Source organism: Cotesia typhae, unplaced genomic scaffold, assembly GCF_013202065.1.
Source record: "Cotesia typhae breed Kobodo isofemale line unplaced genomic scaffold, CoteBio_Ctyphae contig_36, whole genome shotgun sequence".
Lineage (NCBI taxonomy): Eukaryota > Metazoa > Arthropoda > Insecta > Hymenoptera > Braconidae > Cotesia > Cotesia typhae.
In genome coordinates this window covers 1,660,779-1,682,887 of record NW_027423744.1, presented here as the reverse complement: position 1 = coordinate 1,682,887, position 22,109 = coordinate 1,660,779, and the positions used below count along the sequence as shown (strand labels likewise).

The 22,109-nt window shown below is 30.5% G+C and overlaps 1 protein-coding gene across 5 annotated transcripts; it reads left to right on the top strand.

The window, feature by feature from the left end:
* Nucleotides 1–1,670: 1,670 nt before the first annotated feature.
* Nucleotides 1,671–21,962, top strand: Mvl (solute carrier family member malvolio). 5 transcript variants are annotated; one of them, XR_012479079.1, is made up of 13 exons: nt 13,290–13,501; nt 13,674–13,931; nt 15,583–15,705; nt 16,090–16,316; nt 16,391–16,685; nt 16,785–16,943; nt 17,023–17,073; nt 17,691–18,079; nt 19,326–19,536; nt 19,632–19,702; nt 20,943–21,147; nt 21,361–21,435; nt 21,705–21,727. XR_012479079.1 is itself a non-coding variant. In XM_074241824.1 (12 exons), the coding sequence occupies exons 2-11, from the start codon at nt 13,740–13,742 to the stop codon at nt 21,401–21,403; spliced, it is 1,761 nt and encodes a 586-aa protein (XP_074097925.1). In that variant the 5' UTR covers nt 13,291–13,501; nt 13,674–13,739; the 3' UTR covers nt 21,404–21,435; nt 21,705–21,962. The 5 variants fall into 5 exon arrangements, 3 of the variants coding, with proteins under 3 accessions (XP_074097924.1, XP_074097925.1, XP_074097923.1); XR_012479078.1 differs by having other exon boundaries at nt 20,940–21,147; XM_074241824.1 differs by lacking the exon at nt 20,943–21,147 and having other exon boundaries at nt 13,291–13,501; nt 21,705–21,962.
* The last annotated feature ends 147 nt before the right edge of the window (nt 21,963–22,109 follow it).

Here is a 22,109-nt window from a genome sequence, read left to right as displayed (position 1 = left end):
TGTGTATTAGGATAAGCGAATTGACATTATTATACTCAAGCCAAGAATTTAGCGAGCAAATTTATACTACAGGTATAGTCAGTAGATTTAATGGACATTTTATCAGTGGGTTATTACATCATAAATGTCATTTGCTGATAGCGTCAGTTACTTAAAGATAGAGTTAGTGAATCTATCAATACACAGATTTATAATATTGGATTTTTTTTTATAATGCTGCAAGTATTTACTAACCCTGAGAAATTTATTTCTATTTCGGCTGCCGAACGGCTTTTTTTATTCTATTACTATTTTTTTTTTTTTTTTAAACTTTTTATCAATCGCCTAAAATTTTTTCTCCCATCTATCGCATGTCGCATTACCTCTATATTTTACTTCTCTAGTGGAATCTCTCTATATTTGAGCACATTCTCTATTTGATTCTCGTACACACACAGAAAAAAATTAACTTGAATCAAGAAAAATTCTTAAACCAAGAAAATAATTTTGAAGAGTTTTATTGTCTTGGATCAAGACGAAAAATTCTTGAATCAAGTAAAATTTGCTTAGACCCTGAGTAATTTCTTGGTTTAAGAATTTTCTTACTCAAATCAAGAAGATGAAATTCTTCAAAATTATTTACTTGATTCAAGTAAATTTTTTTTTCTGTGCAGCTCTTACGGACAAGGACAAGTAAGTGAGAGAGAGAGAGAGAGAGAGAGAGAGGTTCTGTACGGTCAAGTCGATGCGATTTTCACTAGATACATTGAAAAAATTGAATGTAAGACGTTGTTTACTCCCTAAAAAGACAAAAAAATTTTAAATGATTCTGCATGTACCGAACTTTCATAAGAGGTAAAATTTGAAAAGATTTGAAAATTCAATGCTTTAAATAATCCTTTTGTTTAATCACACAGTAAAAAATTTCGCGTCATTGCGTCAAAAAATTTTGTGTTAAATATTTAACACTTTTTCGTGTTAATTGAAGACAATAAATGTTAAAGTTACACATAAAAGTGTTAAATATTTAACACAAAATTTTTTGACGCATTGACGCGAAATTTTTTACTGTGCAGGGCTTATTTTCGTTACTATGAAATATTAGTTACATTTATAAACTGCGAGACTCATGGCAAAAAAAGTTATTGATTGAATAATTGAATTGAAAAGGTAGATTTCAATATAATTAATGGTTAAAAAAAATTAGGAAAATGGTTGACCCTAAAGGCCATCCCTGCAACTTCCCGCCAATTCCATACCTAAGCGCTTAAAATTGCATTTATGACGTTTTTGAGCTCTCCGAGCTCAAAGAGTTAGCTGTTCTATGCTTTTGAGATCAGGGTAAAACCAATAATTTCCTGAATTTAAAAAAATTTTCAATTTTTCTTAGCGGAAAGTTCAGAATTATATCAAACAATAAATTTTTAAATTATCAGCGAAAAATCAAAATTATAATTTTTAATTAAACCACCGTGAGTTCTATTACATGGACTAATCATAACCCGTCTACCAAAAACTGACAGAAAATAAAATTCTTAATCTTAATAAAATCATCATTCGGTAAATGTTTTGTAGATAAAATTAAAGACAATTTTATCAACCTCAAGATAAATTTTCAAGAAATAAGCTACCCTGATAGCCAGCGCTTTCTCAGTAAGTAGTTGGCTTCTAGCAGTTACGGTTAACTTGACATCGAGTTAGCGGTAATTTTTTACATGACTCTGTTTGCAGAGTAAGTTATAGGTAACTAATAGTTAATCGCTTGCTTTACCAACTCTTTCCGTCAAGTTAGCTTCAAATTGCGGACGTAGTTTGACAGTAAGTTACAGGTAAGGTGGCTATCAGGGTATCTTATTTCAATTAAATATTCTTTAAAAATAAAAAAAATAAAAAAAAAAACAGAAAATGCAACTTTCACTATCTTCAGAAAAATTCAAATGGCTACTATTTCTAAACTTATTAACCGACTTAGCTCATCTTTGAAATTATTTGAGGTAATCATCTGAAAAACATGTGTACTAAATTTCATTAAGATCCGTTAATAACTATAAGCGCAATTGTTACAACATGCGCTGGGCAGTCCCTTCATTTACCAATTATCAAGTTAAGATTAAAAACGCGATTTTAATACTCTAAATCGATTAATTTTCTGAAAAATTTTAGTTGGATGTAAAAAAAGTTTCACTTGCATTAATTTTTATTAATTCTTTATGATAACAAGAGCGCTAACAAGGTGCTATTTTGGATTTTCCAACTTTAAATTATATTTTTTGTGACGTTTATATTTATCAGTAGGGTATTTTTTTTAATTACAAAGTTAAATTGTACCATTTAATTCACTTTATTATCAATATTGATATTACCTTATATTTATTTAATCAATAAGAGTCAAAATATAGTAAGATATAATAGACAGTTGATTAGATATCAATGAGAAGACGTGATTAAACTCGTGCTATTTATTATTATTTATACTGACAGTCTTATATTTATCGGATATAATTATATTTCAAATTTTTAATTACAAGGTAATTTAAATTCAAAATAAATGAAGAACTTCATTGCATTTGAAGAAATAAAAAATATTTATAACTTGAATAAATATTGTTGTCATGACTCATCATCAGCAAAATTAATTTTTTAAATATTTGGCCATGAGACTTTGCAATAAAAAAAAAAAAAAAAAAAAAAAAACTAAATGTATATAAGTTTTTTTTTCATTTATAATTAAGTATAAATAGATAAAATATTGAGATAAGTGTTTGAAAGGTAATTAACAAAGGAACAATAGAGATAATATTATTTTCATAACACGATTGACGATTCTACAAAATTTATTATCGTATAAAAAAAATTTTTTTTATAGTATACTCGAATGTACAAAATATTTACCAATGTGTTATGCGTAATGGAATATAATTTAAACATCAGAAAATCATAAAAGTGTTATGATTTATTGAAGTTTTTAAACGATCATAATTTAAATAATTTTTCTAGACTAAGGAAACAAAGATCATAAAATTGTAAATTACAAAAATTTAAATAATTTATTTTTTAATAAAAAAAAAAAAATATGAAATTATACTTACCATGTACAATAACTAATTTTTTTTTAATTTATACACTAACAGAAAAAATTTTGATTCAAGAAAATAATTTTAAAAATTTTATTGTCTTCAAGAAAAGAGAAAAGTTTTTGAATTACGATTTTCATAATTTTTTTGTCTATTTTAAATTAATTAAAAATTGTATTGTTGTTATTCAATAAAATGTTCACTCTAACTACGGTCAGGATAATGAATACATCGCGTTACAGATGCCATAAGGGCATATAATAAAAGTTCTGTTTTTATTTTTAAGTCCAAAAATATTTTTAGTTTGAAGAAAAAATTTTTTTTAGCATTTCTCCACATTTCGAACAAAAATGTGTCGAATCCAGAAAAAAAAATTTTTTATACGCTCTTATGGCATCTGGAACGCGACATGTTAGATATACGATTTTTAATTGCTAAGATTTCGAAAATTAGCACTGCAAGGACTATTAAAAAAAATTTATTCGTATAGAGAATATTGTAAAAATAGTATATTACATACCTAGGCCAGTAAAATAAGAAAAGTCTCAGATCACATGTTTGTCAACCTCGGCTTCGCCTCGGCCAACAATTACATATGATCTGAGACTTTTCTTATTTTACTGGCCTAGGTATGTAATATACTATTTCTGCTCGACGTAGCCGGAATGTGGCAACTTCGTTTAGCTCAGCGGCCAGAAAGTTGCCACTTTCCGGCCGGAGGGCAGAAAAAGTGATTTTTCGCAGTACTTCCTTGATAGACAATTATAATAGACGACGATAAAGGTATTAAAATAACGATGAATCAAATAGCGACAGTACACGGAAAAAAGTAAACTGTAATGTTCACTCGGATTCCGGTTAGTTTTTATAGTTTCAAACAGTAAAGCGGACATCGGGGTGGCAAAAATGTAAATATTACAGAACTTAATGTAGAAAGTATAAAAGCCACAATTTATAATTTAATATCCAAAATAAGTAATTAGTAGTTGTCACTATAGTAAATAACGACTTTTTTATCTTTAAAAATTACAGTTTCAAACAGTAAAAATTGCCATTTCAATATATAGTCTATATTATGAAGAGAAGGGGAACTTAGATGAAAGAGAAGGGGGTCTCACTCTGGGAGAATTTAATATTTCAAACAGTAAAAATTATACTTTTAAAATATACATTTTACCAGTCTAAGCAAGTCAATAATTACAGTTTGATTTTTAGCGTTGCGTTTAAAATTTACCATTTTACTTTGTAAATATTGACGTTGCTTGTATTAGAAATTTACTAACTTTATTCTATACTTTTTACATATCATAATATCATTTTTATCATAACATCATTTTTTAGGTACGAAATGATAAATATTAAAGTCTGAATTCTTAATTATTATACTTTAACATTTTAGACATTTACATGGCGAATATTACTGTTTGAAATAGTATTTTCTTCCATGTAAAGAGTAAATTGTAAGGTTTAAATTGTAAATATTTCAGGTCTGTGCCTTCGGCTTGACCTTTCGGAGATTACCTACCGTTACCTTTCATGTATACTCGCCCAAGTTTTACCAAAATTTACCACTAGAGGGCCCTTAAGAGGGGAAATTACCCTTCTCCTCAGTCCCCTAGAGGTTGTGACGGCTAGTGCGATCGGTTTACCGGCTCGATCCTCAGTACGCTGTCGTTTCTTGAGTAGTGCATATGAGCCCATAACGTTGTGAACGTTCGTAAATAAAACTAAATTTTTGTTTTATTCAATTGTGACGTGCTAGATTGAGTAAAAGAGAGGTAAGATTTTTGCAATAATGTTTTATGTTTCAGTAAAAGCTAGGCATGTTTAGTGACGAGCGGTATTAGTTTCGGCTCATGAGCCGCAACGGCAGCCGTTAAGGCTGTGGAGACGCAGCCGTCGGCTCGTCTATTAATGGAGATAGCTCCTTCGAAGCCTCTGTCCACTCGGGACGTAGCAGCAGGCTCGATTTGAGCCGAGACGCAGCCGCAGTCGTAACCCGAAACGGCTCATTTTACTTTGTGCTTAGCACATGCAGCTCTACATACCGACTTTATTTCTTCGCTTCATCAGGCGCAAGTATGATTGAAGGCTCGCAGACATTCTATCTCGAGCTAAACATCCAAAAAATGGATGAAGGATATTTGTTTTTTTTTTTTTAATATCCTGGGCTGTTTCAGATGAGTGAGGAGCTAGAGTGGACGACGATGGAGGAGTTAATGGAGGTAGCAGCTGACACAGAAGCAGAGCACAGGATTTTGGATAGAGTCAAGCTGGTCGCGCAGGAGAGCTTGCCTGAAGGATGGTTGAATTGGAAAACACTGGATTTTTCCAAAGAAGCTCTGTTTGGAACGGAGTTGACTGTGGACCCGCAGATTTTAAACAAATTGCGTTTCGCTTTGCCTACAGTGGCTTTGGCGCGTGCCTTTAATCCTTCGGCTGCAGATTTGCCAGAGAAGCAGTATAGAGACCTTAAAGTGTCCATGTTGAATTGGTCTTTTTCTAGAGCGCTTATTATGAGTCCTCCAGCTTTGGTAAATAAACTCAAAGGCTCGGTTGGACGAGCAGAAATTTTTGCACGCGATAGAATCTGTAAAGCCACTGTGTATTTCACGCAAGCGGGCGGCGGAATTGTTGAGACCGCAAGGAGTTGGCTCAGACTCTGATGAGGAGAACGATTCTTCTCGGGCATTGAAAAGACCGGGAGAGCATCTGAGTCAGGATGCTCCAGGTTCAAAAAGATCTAAAGTAACGGAACTGCAGGATGAGATGCGTCACATGTTTGGAATAGTCATGGAAAAGATCCGAAACATGGAACAGCGTGGCCACAGAAGGAGTGAGGACGATGATTATTCCGACAATGACTCAGAGCATTCTGGTGACAGTAGTGAGTCTGTTTTACAAGGACAAGACTGGACCCCACCAGCCTTTGAAGAACCTTCAGTAGTATCAGGAATGCCGGTTACACCGGTAAATGATCTTGAGGCTTTGTCTTTTGCACCTCAGGTAAAAGAAAAAGAACCAACTATTCCCCCACCGGCAGAGAATATTAAAGCGCAGGGAATTCAGTGTCAGAAGTTTGGTTCTTCAGGGTGGAGCAGAATAAGGTACAAAGAAGTTCAGAAAAAGCTCCAAGCTTCACCAGTGTTTGATTCATTGAAAGTAAATACACAGCTGGAGGGGGTAGTGTCAAAGTCTTATTACCAAACGCTTTTGGAGCGTGTAGATGAATTCACAGGCACGTTAAGTCATGGCTTATTAAAGCAGAGACAGAAACTCATGGAGGGCATGAAATCCTTGGCAGCTAAGTATCCGGGAGCGTATGAAGACATTAAAGCCACTTTTGTGGGAGAATCGAGTTCAAAGAAGTCTCAGACGATCTGCTCCAGTTTACATGCGCTAGGAGAGCGGAAGTAATTGAGATGCGGAGAAAGGCCTTTAAGCCCAAGGAGCAGCATCATGCAGCGAAGCTGGCAGAAATCCCATCGTCAGAGTCTCATCTGTATGATGAAGAATTGCTGTCTAAGTTCTTAGATCAGCGAGGTGGTTTGAGCAAAGTTTTCCCGCCAGCTAAAAAACCGTTTAAGGAAAGATTTTCCAATCACGGAACTACAAAGGACAAACCTGCTCAGAAGTCTTCTGGTTTTGGACACTCTTCCTACCAGAAACAGAGGTCTCAGCTTGCATCACGTGCTCCATTTCGCAGATCTGATTCAAAAGAATCGAGAAAAGATTACAGAAAGACTGATTACAGAAAGAGTGACTCCGGTAAAGGAAATCGGAAGTCGACTTCACAAAGAGCATGACTACGAGTTCCAGGCGGGCCAGCTTCAGTTTTATATTCCCCAATGGCGCAAGCTGGGCGCTCCAGAGCACATCATAAAAACGATTGGGGGGTATTCAATACCATTTGTGAAGAAGCCACCAGCAATTCCATTCTCAGAGAGGAATATTCAAAGATTCGGTACCAAAATATCTCATCAAATGTCGCAGGAGGTGGAGGAACTGCTAAAGCTGGGAGTGCTAGAAGAGTCAAGGTGGCCTTCAGGCTTCCTCTCAACGATGTTCCTGATCCCAAAATCGGATGGCAGCTTCCGACAAATCTTCAATTTACACCGCCTGAATCAGTATTTACAGACCAATAAATTTCGGCTGGCCAATCAATTGAAGGTACCAAGTTTCTTACAGAGGAACGATTTCATGGTCAAACTAGACATATCCAAAGCGTATCTTCACATTCTGATGAAGGAAAGTCATCGGAGATTTCTGAGTTTGGCATACAAGGGCCGAATCTACAATTTTACTTGTCTCCCGTTTGGTCTCGCTACAGCGCCACAGGAGTTTTCCAAAATAAGCAACTGGATAGCGAGCCTTTTCCGTCAGCTGGGCGTAAGGGTACTGGTCTATTTAGACGACTTTTTGTTCGCCCATCAAGACAAGGAGGTTCTTCAAGAACAGATCAAAGAAGCAATCCGTTATCTCCGATATCTTGGTTGGCGGCTAAATCTAGAAAAGTCAGTAACAACGCCGACGAAAGAGTTAGAGTTCTTGGGAATTCGATGGAATACAGAGTCAAACAGAATGTGGTTACCGGACAGCAAGAAAGTGCGTATCCTCGAAGTCATGAATCAGATAACATTGTCGAGACAGTGGAACTGGAAAATGGGAGCATCGTTGCTGGGTCAGCTGAACTTTGCGGCCTTGGTAACCCCGCTGGGCCGTCTGTACTCTCGCGGTTTGCAGAGGGCATTCAAAAACTACCAGGACATCGGCCAAAGAAGAGCTTGAGCATAACTTCAGAGGCTCTAGAGGATTGCATATGGTGGCAGAAGAATATCGAACACACCAGTCCGATATTCAGGAGCGACCCGGATGTTTTCCTAACAACGGATGCGTCAGAAACGGGTTGGGGCTTTCACCTGGACAATGTGACCGAAGCGGGTTCTTGGAAACCAGAGCAACAGAATTGGCACGTGAACCAAAAGGAACTCTTTACAGTACTGATTGCTATCAACAAATACAAACACGACTTGAAGAACAGGTCAGTGTTGTTACAGTCGGACAACAAAACGGTGGTGGCGTACATTCGCAAACAAGGAGGAACTCGATCTCAGACTCTTCATCTTGTGACCAAGCAGCTGTTGTCGGTACTTCAACAATTTCAGATCCAGCTAGTTCCTTTTTACCTGCCGGGTCAATACAATTGTCTGGCAGACAGGTTGTCCAGGGCTTACCTTTGACAGATTGGCATCTCAAGGGCAGTCTGACCAGTATCATCTTCGAAAAGTGGGGGACTCCTCAGATAGACTTGTTTGCGACAAGCAGATCGAAGGTAGTGTCTCAATATGTGACGATAGAAGCCAACGATCAGGAGGCGTGCTTCATAAATGCCTTCAGCAGGCCATGGACTGTGAATCTAGCATGGATTTTTCCGCCGCCACCGCTGATTCCCAAAGTCTTGCAGCACTTGAACACAGCAAAGGGTCTGTTTCTGTTGGTAGTACCCAGATGGAAGAAAACATTTTGGAGAGGAGATCTCAAGAGCAGGAGCACCGCAGCACCGTTTCAGTTGTGGAACCTGGAGGATCATCTGGTGGACCTAGCGACGGGACTTCCTCCACAGAATGTAAAAGACCTGTGCTTGGAGGTTTGGAGAGTACGGGGTGGAGCGAGATGATTTCTGGATTATCAGAGCAAGATACCAGTCTCTTGTCTTCAGCTTGAAGAGATTCCACGTGGAAAACTTATTCTTCGGCATGGAAGCAGTGGCTGCAGTGGTGTAAGACGAACCAAGTCACCCCAAGTAGTCCAACACCGCAGAATTTAGCAACTTACTTTGGTTATTTGCATAGAACAAAGAACCTGACATATAGGACAATTCTGGTGAGGAAATCGGTTATCAGCACCTTTGTAGATCCGAAAGGAGAAGCATGTTGAAAGCTATTAGTACTGAAGGAGCCAAAGCAGCTACTCCTCGCAAGGAAATATGGAACATTGAGTCAATAATCGATTGGCTTGGTAAAAATTCTCCGGATAAAAACAGTATTTTTCAAGTGTCAAGACACACTGCAATGTTATTGATGTTGGCTTCGGGTCGTCGTATCCATGATCTTACTCTTTTGTCTACGGAGATAAATAAAATGATAGTGAAGAAAGATTCAGTAACCTTTTGGCCAAATTTCGGATCGAAAACGGACTCGGCGAGCCATAGACAGTCAGGTTGGAAGTTGTCGAGAGCAGACAAGCCAGAGTTGGATGTTGTAAGCTGGATTAAAGAGTTGATACGGGTGTCAGCCAGTAGAAGAAAATCAGTTCCGGGTCTATCAAGTCTCTTTATTACCACGAGAGGTAAAATAAAGGAAGCATCACGAACAATCATTGCTGGTTGGTTGAAATCGATTTTTGTAGCTTCAAATACTAAGGCGAATCCAGGTTCATTGCGGTCGGCAGTAGCGTCATACAATTTTGATAAGAAGGTAGATTTAAAAGAAATTTTAGATCGTGGTAACTGGAGAGGTCCAAAAAACTTCTTTAAATTTTATTATAAAGCTGTGGAGAAACCAAAGGTTAAATCTAAGAATGTTATGTTCAGTACTTTTAAACCGGTATGAGAAATTATTTATAATTATTTAATAATATTTAATTATTTATTGGCCTATGATAAGGTTTGTTTAACTATAAAGAGAATGATTTACTTTAAATAATAAGATTTGATTGCATTTCAAGCTAGTCAATAGCTGTATAAAAAAAAAAAAAAAAAAAAAGTTTATTGATAAGTTATGGAATTTATTAATGCATTTAAAAAAAAAAAAAAAAATTAATTAAAAATTATTTCATTTAAGTCCTAGTTTCTTTTCTATGTTGTCTTTGCAAGCAAGTTTAAGTATTCAGGTCACAGTACGCTGCAGGTTGTGAGCCGGCAGATTCCAAACACCTCTCCGAAAGGTCAAGCCGAAGGCACAGACCTGAAATATAAACCGTTTTCCACCCCGAAGGAAGAAAACGATTATTTCGGGTCTTGCCAAAGGCTTGACCTGAGTAAGGCCTTGCCGGCTTCTTTTCGGAGCTGTACTGAGGATCGAGCCGATAAACCGATCGCACTAGCCGTCACAACCTCTAGGGGACTGAGGAGAAGGGTAATTTCCCCTCTTAAGGGCCCTCTAGTGGTAAATTTTGGTAAAACTTGGGCGAGTATACATGAAAGGTAACGGTAGGTAATCTCCGAAAGGTCAAGCCTTTGGCAAGACCCGAAATAATCGTTTTCTTCCCTTCGGGGTGGAAAACGGTTTATATTACAATGTGAATAGTAGAATCATGATTTTACTGTTTGAAGTGGTAATTTTTAGCAGTTGATCATTACTTATTATAAATCGACTGTTATTTATTACAATTTACTTTTTTCCGTGTGATATTAAAATTAATTGACATCTACACAGTAAAAAATTTTGCGTCATTGTGTTAAAAAATTTTATGTTAAATATTTTTGTGTTGAATATTTAACACTTTTAGATGTAAATTTATAATACTGAAGTTAGCCGTCAGCTGTCAATTTTAAAAATTTCAATAACAAATCAATTACAATAAAAAAATGCTTCTAAAAATTTGCACTTGTAATTTTTATTAATTTTCACATGTGAAACTTTTTAATTAATTTTTTTTTTATAATTGTATTATTATAAAATTTTAAAATAATTTTTAATGTCTGTCAACTTCAGTGTCATGTAAATTTAACATCTATTGTATTAAACTAACACAAAAAAGTGTTAAATTTTAACATAAGAACTTTTAAAACAAAATTTTTTGACGCAATGGCGCAAAATTTTTAATTGTTTAATATTTTTCAAATCATTTTAACAAATGAATTATTATAATTAAAATTTTATAAAAAATTCCACTTATACACGTTTAAAAAAATTATTGATGTAATTTTTTAAAAATATGTTTCTTCATAATAATTTGTGTTTTAAAAAGTCAAAAAATTATAAAATTTTTGCTAATTTTAGTTTCATAATGAACTTCGGCTGATTTAAGATTTTTTATAAAGTTATATAGTTGTAGTGATAAAGATACAGTGATGGATAAAAGGATCATTTTATATAAAATAATTAGAAAGTTATGAGATAAATTAAGTTAATGCAAAAAAAAAAAATTTTTTGCAATTCTTAAAAATTTTATTTGTTCAAACAACATCGCCAATAGATATAATACTGAATTTAACCGACATCTTACAATTTTGAGATTTTTGTAACAATTAAATTATAATGAAATATTTCATTAAAAAAAGAATGAGAAAGAATTCAAAATGATTTGATTTTTAATCATTTTGAATATTTTCTAATCCTTCAAATCCTTTTTAATACTATCTCTTATGAGCATTTAACACGTGAGATCATTTTTAATTCTTTTTTTTAATAAGGAATAAATTCGACTAGTATAAATTTAAAAAAATTATATGAAAATGAAGTTAGCCGACATTTCAAAATTTTTAGAAATTTTTTTTTTTTAATTTTACTTAAATAATTAAAAAAAAAAAAAATTATTTGTGACGGGTGGGCCTACCCTCCCGTCAATATTATAGTAAACTATATATATTCCTATAATTCGATGGGCCAACTTGCCCGCGTTAAATTGACACCGAATTTCCGTTGTATCCCTGGCCTGACTCTGGTTACCGAGAATCGCTACTTGCACGTGATGCTGATGAGACGTTTTCTCGTGGGAACCGAGCAACCAGGTATACTAATATGGGGAACCACTTTCGGCGGCTTAATACCATTTTCTGCTGATTAAGGGACGCAACAATGACTACCTAGTTCCCGAAGGCGGAATAATCTTAGTTTGGCCGCGGAATAATATGAGTTCCGCGCAGTAATACAGGTATCTGGCGGGACCTGCGACCGAGGTGATAAAAACCTGGGACCTCCCGGAGGAACCACCACTTCTAATCAGTCAGTCGTTTAGTCTGTCAGAATCCAGGTCCGAGCTGTTAAGCATCATAATTAATAGTCTCTACTCTCATTCTATCCGTTGTCTAATATCTCTCTCTCTCTCTCTCTCTCGTAGAATCAGTAGTATTGCATTAAAGAATAATTGTATCAATCCAGAAACGCTTTAATAGAAAGAATTAGATTGTAAAAGAGACTCTCAGGGCCATTTCGGGTAACTCCCATGTTTTGGGGACGCCCAATAAACAATTATTACCACAATCACCGGTATTCTTCATTCACTGAGCGACCCACCTCTCTTATCAACATCTAAATATATTTTACTAAGACGCTGAGCTAGTACGGAGGTCTGTTTACGTAACAGGTAAAATACCAGGAGTAGGCTCACACGTAACGTTATTAAATGTAAAAAACTTGAAAAATTATAAGTGCAATTTTTTAAAAATATTTTTTTAGTTGTAATTTAATTATAAAAAAAAAATTAAAAATTTTTAGACGTCTGCTAACTTCAGTGTCATAAAATTATCCTTGATTAAAAAAAGGTATTGAGATAAAAAAAACCAATTCTTTTTTCTTTGTCTCAATACTTTTTTTAATCAGAGATGAGTGCGAATTTTAAAAAATATTTTTTTTTATAAAATGTGTACGTAATAAATTAATAATTAATTAAATAATTTTAATAATTATAAATAATGATACTTAAATAGTTATAAATAATGATACTTAAATAATTTAATAATAATAATAAATAAACTAATAATTAATTATAGAATATTAATAGTTATAAATAATGATAATTAAATTAAATTACAAAGGAGTGGGTGGAAGATATGACCCCCACACTTGATTGATAAAAAAAATTTCAAGAATTGTCAAATGTCAGCTGGTTTTTGTATCATCAATCAATAGATACCTATTGCCATCTTATACTTTTATAGTCAAGAGAATTTTTCAAATTTGTTTAAAAAAAAAAAAATTAAATTTAGAAAAGCAGTTTTCCAAAAAAAAGTTCCACTGAGGCCCATTCTAGCATACAGATTCAAATGTATACAGATTTTGAAGTCAAGGATATTGAATTACACTCAAATGTATATATGACTATAAAATAAAACAGTCAATATGAATGATAATAATAAAACGTAAAATTTTATCTCAAACATGATCATTAAACTCACCCAGAGCTTATAAAAAAATATACTACAATGATCATCAAACACTAGATAGATCAACAGTTGGTCAGCAGTAGCAGCAGCAGCAGCTCAGCGCAGTCTGTGTTCAGTCGCAAACCAACCTTTCGATTATTAACATTATATATCTATTTTTATGTTTAACTATTTTGTGTAATTAGTTCTTTTTTTTTAAATATTCAAAAATACTAATGGTTAAGTTAATAGTTATAGTTATAAAATAAAGGACTATTTATAAATAATAACTTTCGCGCCATAAATTTCATCATATTAACAATCGCGGATGAAATTTATTAAAATAATTCTAAACATTAAGGTTAGGAATAAAAATCTAGCATGCTATTATATTGTTAAATAATTGTCTATTATCAATTTATTATTTTCTTTGTAATCGTTGTTTTACTGCTGATATTACGTCACTAGTAATTATTTTTTAATGTGAATATGGTAAATTGAAAATTAATTTATTGTTTATTTTTGTTTTTCAGAAACCAAGTAACTGTTCAATTTGTTTGTTAAAAAAAAAAATCAAATAATAAAAGTGATTCCTGAAAATGACTGACAATGATAGTATTGGAAATTACGGTGGGTCTAGTAATGATAATGCAGGATCGCCCACCAAAAGAGTAGACAAAAAATCACAGGAACAAAATAATCTTAGATATAATGAAGGTTCTACTCTGACGTCTGGAGGTGATCAAACATATTTTGCTGATACTAAAATACAAATACCACAAATTGATAATGTAAGAGTTATTTTATTTTATTACTTTTTTTTTTTATTTAAGTTTTATATCAGGCTGATTGTGCTGCTTAAACAAATTATACTTGATATATTACATTCATTTTCAAGTTGTACTTTTGAAAATATAATTTATAAATGTTTTACAAAGACCAGATTATTCATAAATATTTTTACGCTGAGGAATAATTTTATCATAAATTTTCAATACAGTCATTATGACATTTAACTTAGCTGTCACTTAACAATTTTTTAATTTTCTTTAACAAAAAAATTTGTACTAAAAAATTATTTTTAAAAAATTGCATTTTTTATTTTATTAAATTTCTATAAGTCCATTTTTTAAATAATTTTTTTTTGCGATAATTTATTTATTAAAGAAAATTTTAAAAAATCGTGAAGTGACAGCTAAATTTAATGTCATACAGTCATTATTTGATTCAAAAATTACTTATTTAGGAAGCGAACAAAATATTGCAATGAATGAAGTGTTATTTTTACTTAATTAATTTTTTTTTATTCCGTTTAAAAAGTATTTAATTTAAAATTAATATTATTATTTATTCATTTGCATTTATCGAGAAATAATTCTCAATACAAGTATTCTATAAATAAATACAAGTTTTCTATAAATTATTTTTTAATATACCTAATATAAAAAAATTTGTTCAATTTTAAAACAATTACCTCTTACTTTTGAATATCTTTTGTTTTATTTTATGTGATTTAATATCTATGAATTTGTGTATTTTGAATAATATTGAAGTTAGCGCTCAGCTGTCAATTTACAAAATTTTTTTAACAAATTAATGACAATAAAAAAATACTTCTAAAAATTTTCATTTGTAATTTTTATTAATTTTCACATGTGAAACTTTTGAATTAATTTTTTTTTTAATAATTTAATTGCTATAGAATTCTAAAAAAATTTTTAATATCTGTCAACTTCAGTGTTATTATTTTGATGAATAAAATATTCAGAGTAGTCTGGATTTATGTCAAGTTTAGGTCACTTATCAGTTTAGATAGGTCACTTATTTATTTAGTATAAATCATGTTTGGGGCCATATTCCAAGAAATGAATCATTACTCAGAAGAACATTTGTACCTTTTTGTATCTCTGTTATTGGCCATTAGGCTGTTGAGATGTATATAAAGAAAATAAAATTACCATAACAAGAAATTTTCTTTCGTCAATAAACTTATTTATTTTACTTTTATTCCAATTTCAATTGAGTTTTATCAAGTTGAATAGTTTAAGAAAAATAATATTTTCTCATATTGACATGTTTTGAACTTGCCAACAATTTTTTTTGTTTATATCACAACTAGCTTTTATCCGCGATTTCGCTCGCGTTGAAGCCATTAGATAAATATCAAAGATCATTGCATTTCAATAGAACTGGATCAATATAATTCCAATTTTTTCACAAATAATTTTTTTATCTTTTGTAAAAAATTAAATTTTTTTTTTAATAAAAAGTATCCTATGTTACTTCTAATACCTCCAAGAATATGTGAACAAAGTTTCATGATAATCGGTTTCGTAATTTTCGCGTGAAAGCGTAAAAAACAAACTTACATTCACATTTATAATATAAGTAGGGATTTTTATACACTATTATTGATTTATTAATAATATAAATTTTTTTCAGAATTTCTTTAGTCTCAGAAAATTATGGGCATTCACTGGGCCAGGATTTTTGATGTCAATAGCATATTTAGATCCTGGAAATATCGAATCTGATTTACAATCTGGAGTTAAAGCTAAATACAAGGTAAATTAAATTTCAATAAATGTAAATGTCAATATGGCAATTTCCCACTACAAACAACAAATCGTCCTTTTTTTTTTTTTTTTTTTTTTTTCCCCTAATTATCCCCAAAATATTTATTGGCTTAGTTTACTTCGTTTGTTTATTTTGTTGATCATCAACATGCCTTTCTATCCAAATTTTTAGCCAACGAAATTTGATGAAACAATTGACCAGTCATACACTGATAAAAAAAATTGACTTGACTCAAGAGCCAAACTCTTAAACCAAGAATTCCATTTTGAAGAAAATAATTTTTCTTGAGTCAAGAGAATATATTCTTGAGCTAAGAAATTATTCTTGGTCTAAGAAGCACTAAATTAATTGACAATTTTTTAAATTCAACAGTTACTATGGGTATTACTAAGTGCAACAATACTCGGATTAATAATGCAACGTTTGAGTGCACGATTAGGTGTTGTCACTGGATTGCATTTAGCTGAAATGTGCTATCGACAATACAAAAAGTTACCACGAATTTTATTATGGATTATGACTGAAATCGCTATTATTGGTAGTGATATGCAGGAAGTAATTGGTACTGCCACCGCGCTGTACCTTTTATCTAATAGAGGGTAACTTAATTTTTTAATTAACAAATACAATAACAAGCTAAATGAAATGTTGATAATAAAATACTTATTTTCAGTCTTCCACTATGGGCTGGTGTTTTAATAACAGTGATCGATACATTTACATTTTTATTACTTGACAAATATGGACTAAGAAAATTGGAGTTATTTTTTGGACTTTTAATAAGTATTATGGCAGTCACATTTGGATACGAATATGTAAAATCATCACCACCGCAATTAGAAGTACTCAAGGGTATGTTTACACCCATGTGTGTAGATTGTGATAGTACAGTTTTATTGCAAGCTGTTGGTATTGTCGGCGCTGTTATTATGCCGCACAATTTATATCTTCACAGTGCCTTAGTTAAAGTATGTATTAAATCAATCATAATTATCATACATCGAAATTATTTATAATTAACTAATTAATTGGACTAACTAATACATAATATTAATATAAATTAACAGTCAAGAGATATTGATAGACGACAACCTACAAAAGTGAAAGAAGCTAACAAATATTTTTTTATTGAGTCATGCATTGCCTTATTGGTATCATTTATTATAAATGTATTTGTTGTTGCTGTTTTTGCTCATGGACTATTTGGTAAAACAAATGCCGACGTCGTAAGTGTTCGAAAAAATTTTTTTTTTTTTTTTTTATTTTATTCTTTCAATTATGGGTGTAACTATTTTCATTTTTTAGTACGAAGTATGTGTTAGTGCGAATAATACTTTAGGAATGGATACCTTTAAAGTAAGTAACAAACATTTTTTTTAATTTATTAATCTATATTATTAAAAGAATAAGCAAAATTTTGTGGCTGATATATTTATATGATAAAATGAGTTTTTATGGTTAAATTTGGTATCATTGGAAAAGTCTTGACCCGGAATTGTACCTTTTCATATCATTCTCACCAATAGTCAATTTATGATGATAAATATTTAGGCTACATTCAAAAATGCTCTACCTCTAGATATATAATTAAGAAATGACCCAGTATCTCGTGAACTATTGACATTTTTAAAGATATAAGCTCATCCCGATGTTACACTCATCGAGACCTTTCATTTAAGTACCCACATCAATTTTTCATATATTTATATATATTATATATATGTATATATGAAAAATATATCAAAATGCATGTGGGTACTCAAATGAAAGCTCTTGATTAGTGTAACATCGGGATGAGCTTATATCTTAAAAAACGTCAATAGTTAAAAAACTACAGTGCAATTTAACAAAAGTTATTATTTAATAAAACAAAATTTTATTTATTTATATTTCACAAGTCACGGCAGTCACATAGTGACTGCAAGGTTGATAGTTTATATTATAAATTAATTAATAATTTTTATTATTTTTAGACAAGAAACAACACTAACTTAGTAGAAGCTGACTTGTATATAGGAGGAATATTTCTCGGTTGCACATTCGGAGCTGCTGCAATGTATATTTGGGCTGTTGGTATTTTAGCTGCAGGACAATCATCAACAATGACCGGTACATATGCTGGACAATTTGCGATGGAAGGATTTTTAAACTTACAATGGTCCAGATGGAAGCGTGTGCTACTAACGCGTACGATTGCCATTGTTCCAACGTTTTTCGTGGCCTTCTACGCAAGCATCGAAGATCTCACGGGCATGAATGATGTTTTAAACGCCGTTATGAGCCTTCAATTGCCCTTTGCTACTCTTCCGACTATTGCTTTCACCAGCAGTGTTCATGTCATGGGTCAATTTAAAAATGGAAAGTAAGTCAACTTTCATTCGTTAAAGGGCACAACTAGTGTGACAGCCTAAAAAAAGGCGATTTTTGGGAATTAGGATAAGAAAAACTCCTGTATGAATTGTTTTAAAATTTTAAGGATATATTAATACATATTTTAAAAATATACAGTAAAATTTTTCAAGAAAATAATTAAATATTTTTCGAGTTACACGCGATCTCCGACGGCGCTGAAAAAAAGGTCCTCCACTGCTGGAGTGATTCCAGCTTTCTTAGTGGATAAAATAAAAAAAAATAAATTCTCGTTAAACTAGAAGATATTATCCGTACGATGGCTTACGGTCGAAAAAAATATCTTAAATTGACAAAATAGCGGCGTTTTAAAAAAAAAAATTGAATTTTACCCAAAACTTTGATCGTTTTTGACTTGCCAAAATTCGATTTTTGATCAGATGAAAAAACTGGAGAGTTATTTGAAAGACTGGCAGCAAAAAATAATTATGTTAATTTTAAGTTACCTAAATTTGCGACAACTGTTTATGAATTATCTTTTGTAGTTACCTGCATTTATCTCTGGGAAAAATTACCAGTCGACGTGATAAGTGCTTCCAGTATAGAAACTTTCAAGAATTCAAGAATAAACTTTATGACTACCTTTTTAATCTAGATATCTAAATTGTAAACTTAATTTTCAGTTAAATCATTAAAATCATTAAAATCAAAATTATGAATGTTGCAAACTATTAGTAACAATTTACATTCAAACTATTTTTTACAAAAATAGTATTTAAGCAATATTATTTTTACTCTAATTTTATAATTTTTAAGTATATACAAATTCTAATAATCCTGTTAAAACTAAAAAATTTTAAATATGCATTGTATTCACATAATAATGTATATTTTTTTTTCCATTTGGCCAGCGAAGGCTTTGGCTTAAATCAACAAATTCAATTCAATTCATCGTATAGAGAACTATATCATTTGTTTTCGAGTAATCACTCTAGCACATTCAAAAAATGCTGTTTCGAAAAAAACGCGTTTTTCTGTAGCTAACGCAACGATCTAACTACCGAACGGCTACTCTTTAAATGGCTGTAACTCAAAAACTATTTGAGATATCGATTTAAAATTTGAGTATGCTATTTTTAAAGGTATAATCTATTGAAATATGAAAAAAAAATCGATTTTTTGAAAATTTTACACTAGTTGTACCTCTTAATTATTTTCTTATTTATTTCTTTCTTTTTATAATAAAATTTTTGTTCTAGGTTTAACAAAATTGTTGCAACAGCATTGTCGGCAGTTGTAATAGCTATTAATATTTATTTCGTTAAAGACACTGTCGAAACTCAATTGCCAGATAATTGGGCAGTTTATTTGGGAATAACTATTTATGCAATATTTTATCTTGGATTTTGTTTATATTTAGTCATACATATGGCTATTGCGATGGGCGCTGATTTCTTAACCAATTACAGAGTAAGTGATTTACTTATTAAATTGTTACTAGTTTTTATAAATAAATTCATACTGATTTATCACAACTAAAATGTACTTTATTTAAATTATTCCAGCTTATAGCTAAATACATTGGTGGGCCTTCTGAAATGAATTTTGCATTAAGTAACCCTGCGGATTATTCCAGGTAAGGGTTATAATTGAGACAATACGTAAGCTGAAAAAATAAGATAGATTAAGTTATAATCCATCCTTTTAATTAATTGACTATGTAGCCGACAATAAATTAATATTTTATTACATCAATAAATTTCATAATTTATACTAAAACATTTTTGCTTTTTGCTTATGCCTTGGTGATGGTCTTATTAAATTCATTTGTCCGTTTTTTCGTTTCTTTTTAATTATTCATTTATTATAAAATTCAATAAGTCTTGCGGTATAAATAGTTTATTATTAACTCAAAATATATTGGATTTTTTTTTGTACTAATTTCTATGTTTTTAAAAATTATTTTTGTTTAATAAAGTCTATCGTATTTTTTTTTTATTATTTTGTCACCTTTCGTTCCTCGGATCCTTTTATTAACATCAAATTTTTAACTTTTTTCTCTTGTACTTACAAAGTAACAATTTTAGTTTCTAAAATTTTTATAATTTTAGAAAATTCTCAGTCAATAGAATTCTTGAAAAAATTTTTTCTGTATAATAGTAGAATTAATTTATTGTCAAAATAAGAATTATAAATAATATATCGCGTTACAAATGCTATAAGGGCGTACCAAATTTTTTTTTTTTCAGGAGACAACGTATTTTTACTTTAAATGCATAGAAAATCATGAATTTTTTTTTTTTCAAATTTGAATTTAACTTTAATTAATTTATTTGTGATTGAAAGTGATCATTTTGAATAGAAATAGATTTTTTAATTTCTAAAACGAGTTTTAACAAATGATTGTCTTAAATCATTTCTTCATTTCTACGCATTTAAAGTAAAAATACATTGTTTCTCAAAAAAACATTTTTTTTTGTACGCCCTTAGGAAAAAAAATTTTTAAAACATCCTTATAAATTTTTAAAGGTATTTTTTTAGGGATAAGCCATTATGGAATCAGTAAAGAAAAATATTTCTTATTGTTGATAAATGGTAATTAAATAATTAAAAAAAAAAATTACGTACAGTAATTAAAAATTAGTAAGTTAAAGATGAGAAATTTTTTAAGAATTCATTGATAAAATTTTTTTATGTTCAAAACCTAATCGCATTAATTGAATTAATTTTCTTAACAGATGATTTTAAGCACGTTACAGTAATAACAATAATTAATTAATTAAAGGGAAATTTGCAACTTATACTTTAAAATTCATTGTCGTTACCATCAATCATAATTATTGTATAAAAAGTAACACTTTTCTTATAATTAGTAGCTCTGAAACATCAGTAGTGTCTCAAGAGTCTACAGAACAATTACTCCCACGTGAGACGTAATATTTAAGAAAATAAGTACAATAAAAAATAAAAAAAAAAAAAGGAAAAAGTTTCATTTAAAAAATATAAAAAATTAACATTAAAGTAATAGTTTAAATAAACTATATCATTCATTCTTCGTATGATGTCAGCATGTTACTCATGGTACGTAGATATAAATTTCTTATAAAATTCACAAGTTTTCCATTTTATTTTTTTTTTTTTATTTTTTTATTATATACAAAATTTTTTTATTATTTCAAAAATTTGCTTGATTTTGCTTTAAAATGCTTTTTTTGTTTTATTTAATTTTTTTTGTGTATTCACATAATAAACTAATTAAATGTTTCTAACATGCTTTTTTAATACTAATTATAGTATGTCACTTCGAGGAATTCCCATCACTAAACATAATCATTAACAAATAACGATCCATTTAGAACAAAGTAAAAGGTAATGAATCACTTCACAATAATTAAGTAACTAATTTAATTTTTTTCTATTTTACTAAGAACCTTTGAGTATACGCTTAATCAAATTTTTAAAATTAAAAATTTGAATAAGTATTGAGAAAAAATATTAAAAATTTATAATTTTAAGTTTTCAATTAAATTATTATTTGTATTATAAAAATAAATTTTTACTTATTTATAAGATTTTAAACACACAAAAATATTATAAAATTCAAACTCTCTTACACAAACATTAATTTAAATTTTTAGAACAAATTATGGATTCGCAATTCAAGAAAGTATTAATGGAAGTTTTTCATCACTTGACGTAATGTAAAATTTAGATCAATAATTATTATTTTATTGTAAAAATAATCAAAACTATTTCATTGTAATTAAAATTTTTTTATTATTAAATTGCATCATAAAATAAAGTATAGTTATGTATGTAAAAAATTGATGCAATTATCAATATTTTTTACAATGTAAAAATAAATGAGGTAGTTACACGGAGATTATCTTGTACAATGGCATATATTTTAATTAATAATTTAGAATGAAAGAGGAATAAATACATGATTATTGTTATTACAATTAAAAATAAATAAATAAACAAAAATATTTTTTTACAATTATAATTTTTAGTTTACTTTTATTTATTTTCAATAATTATAA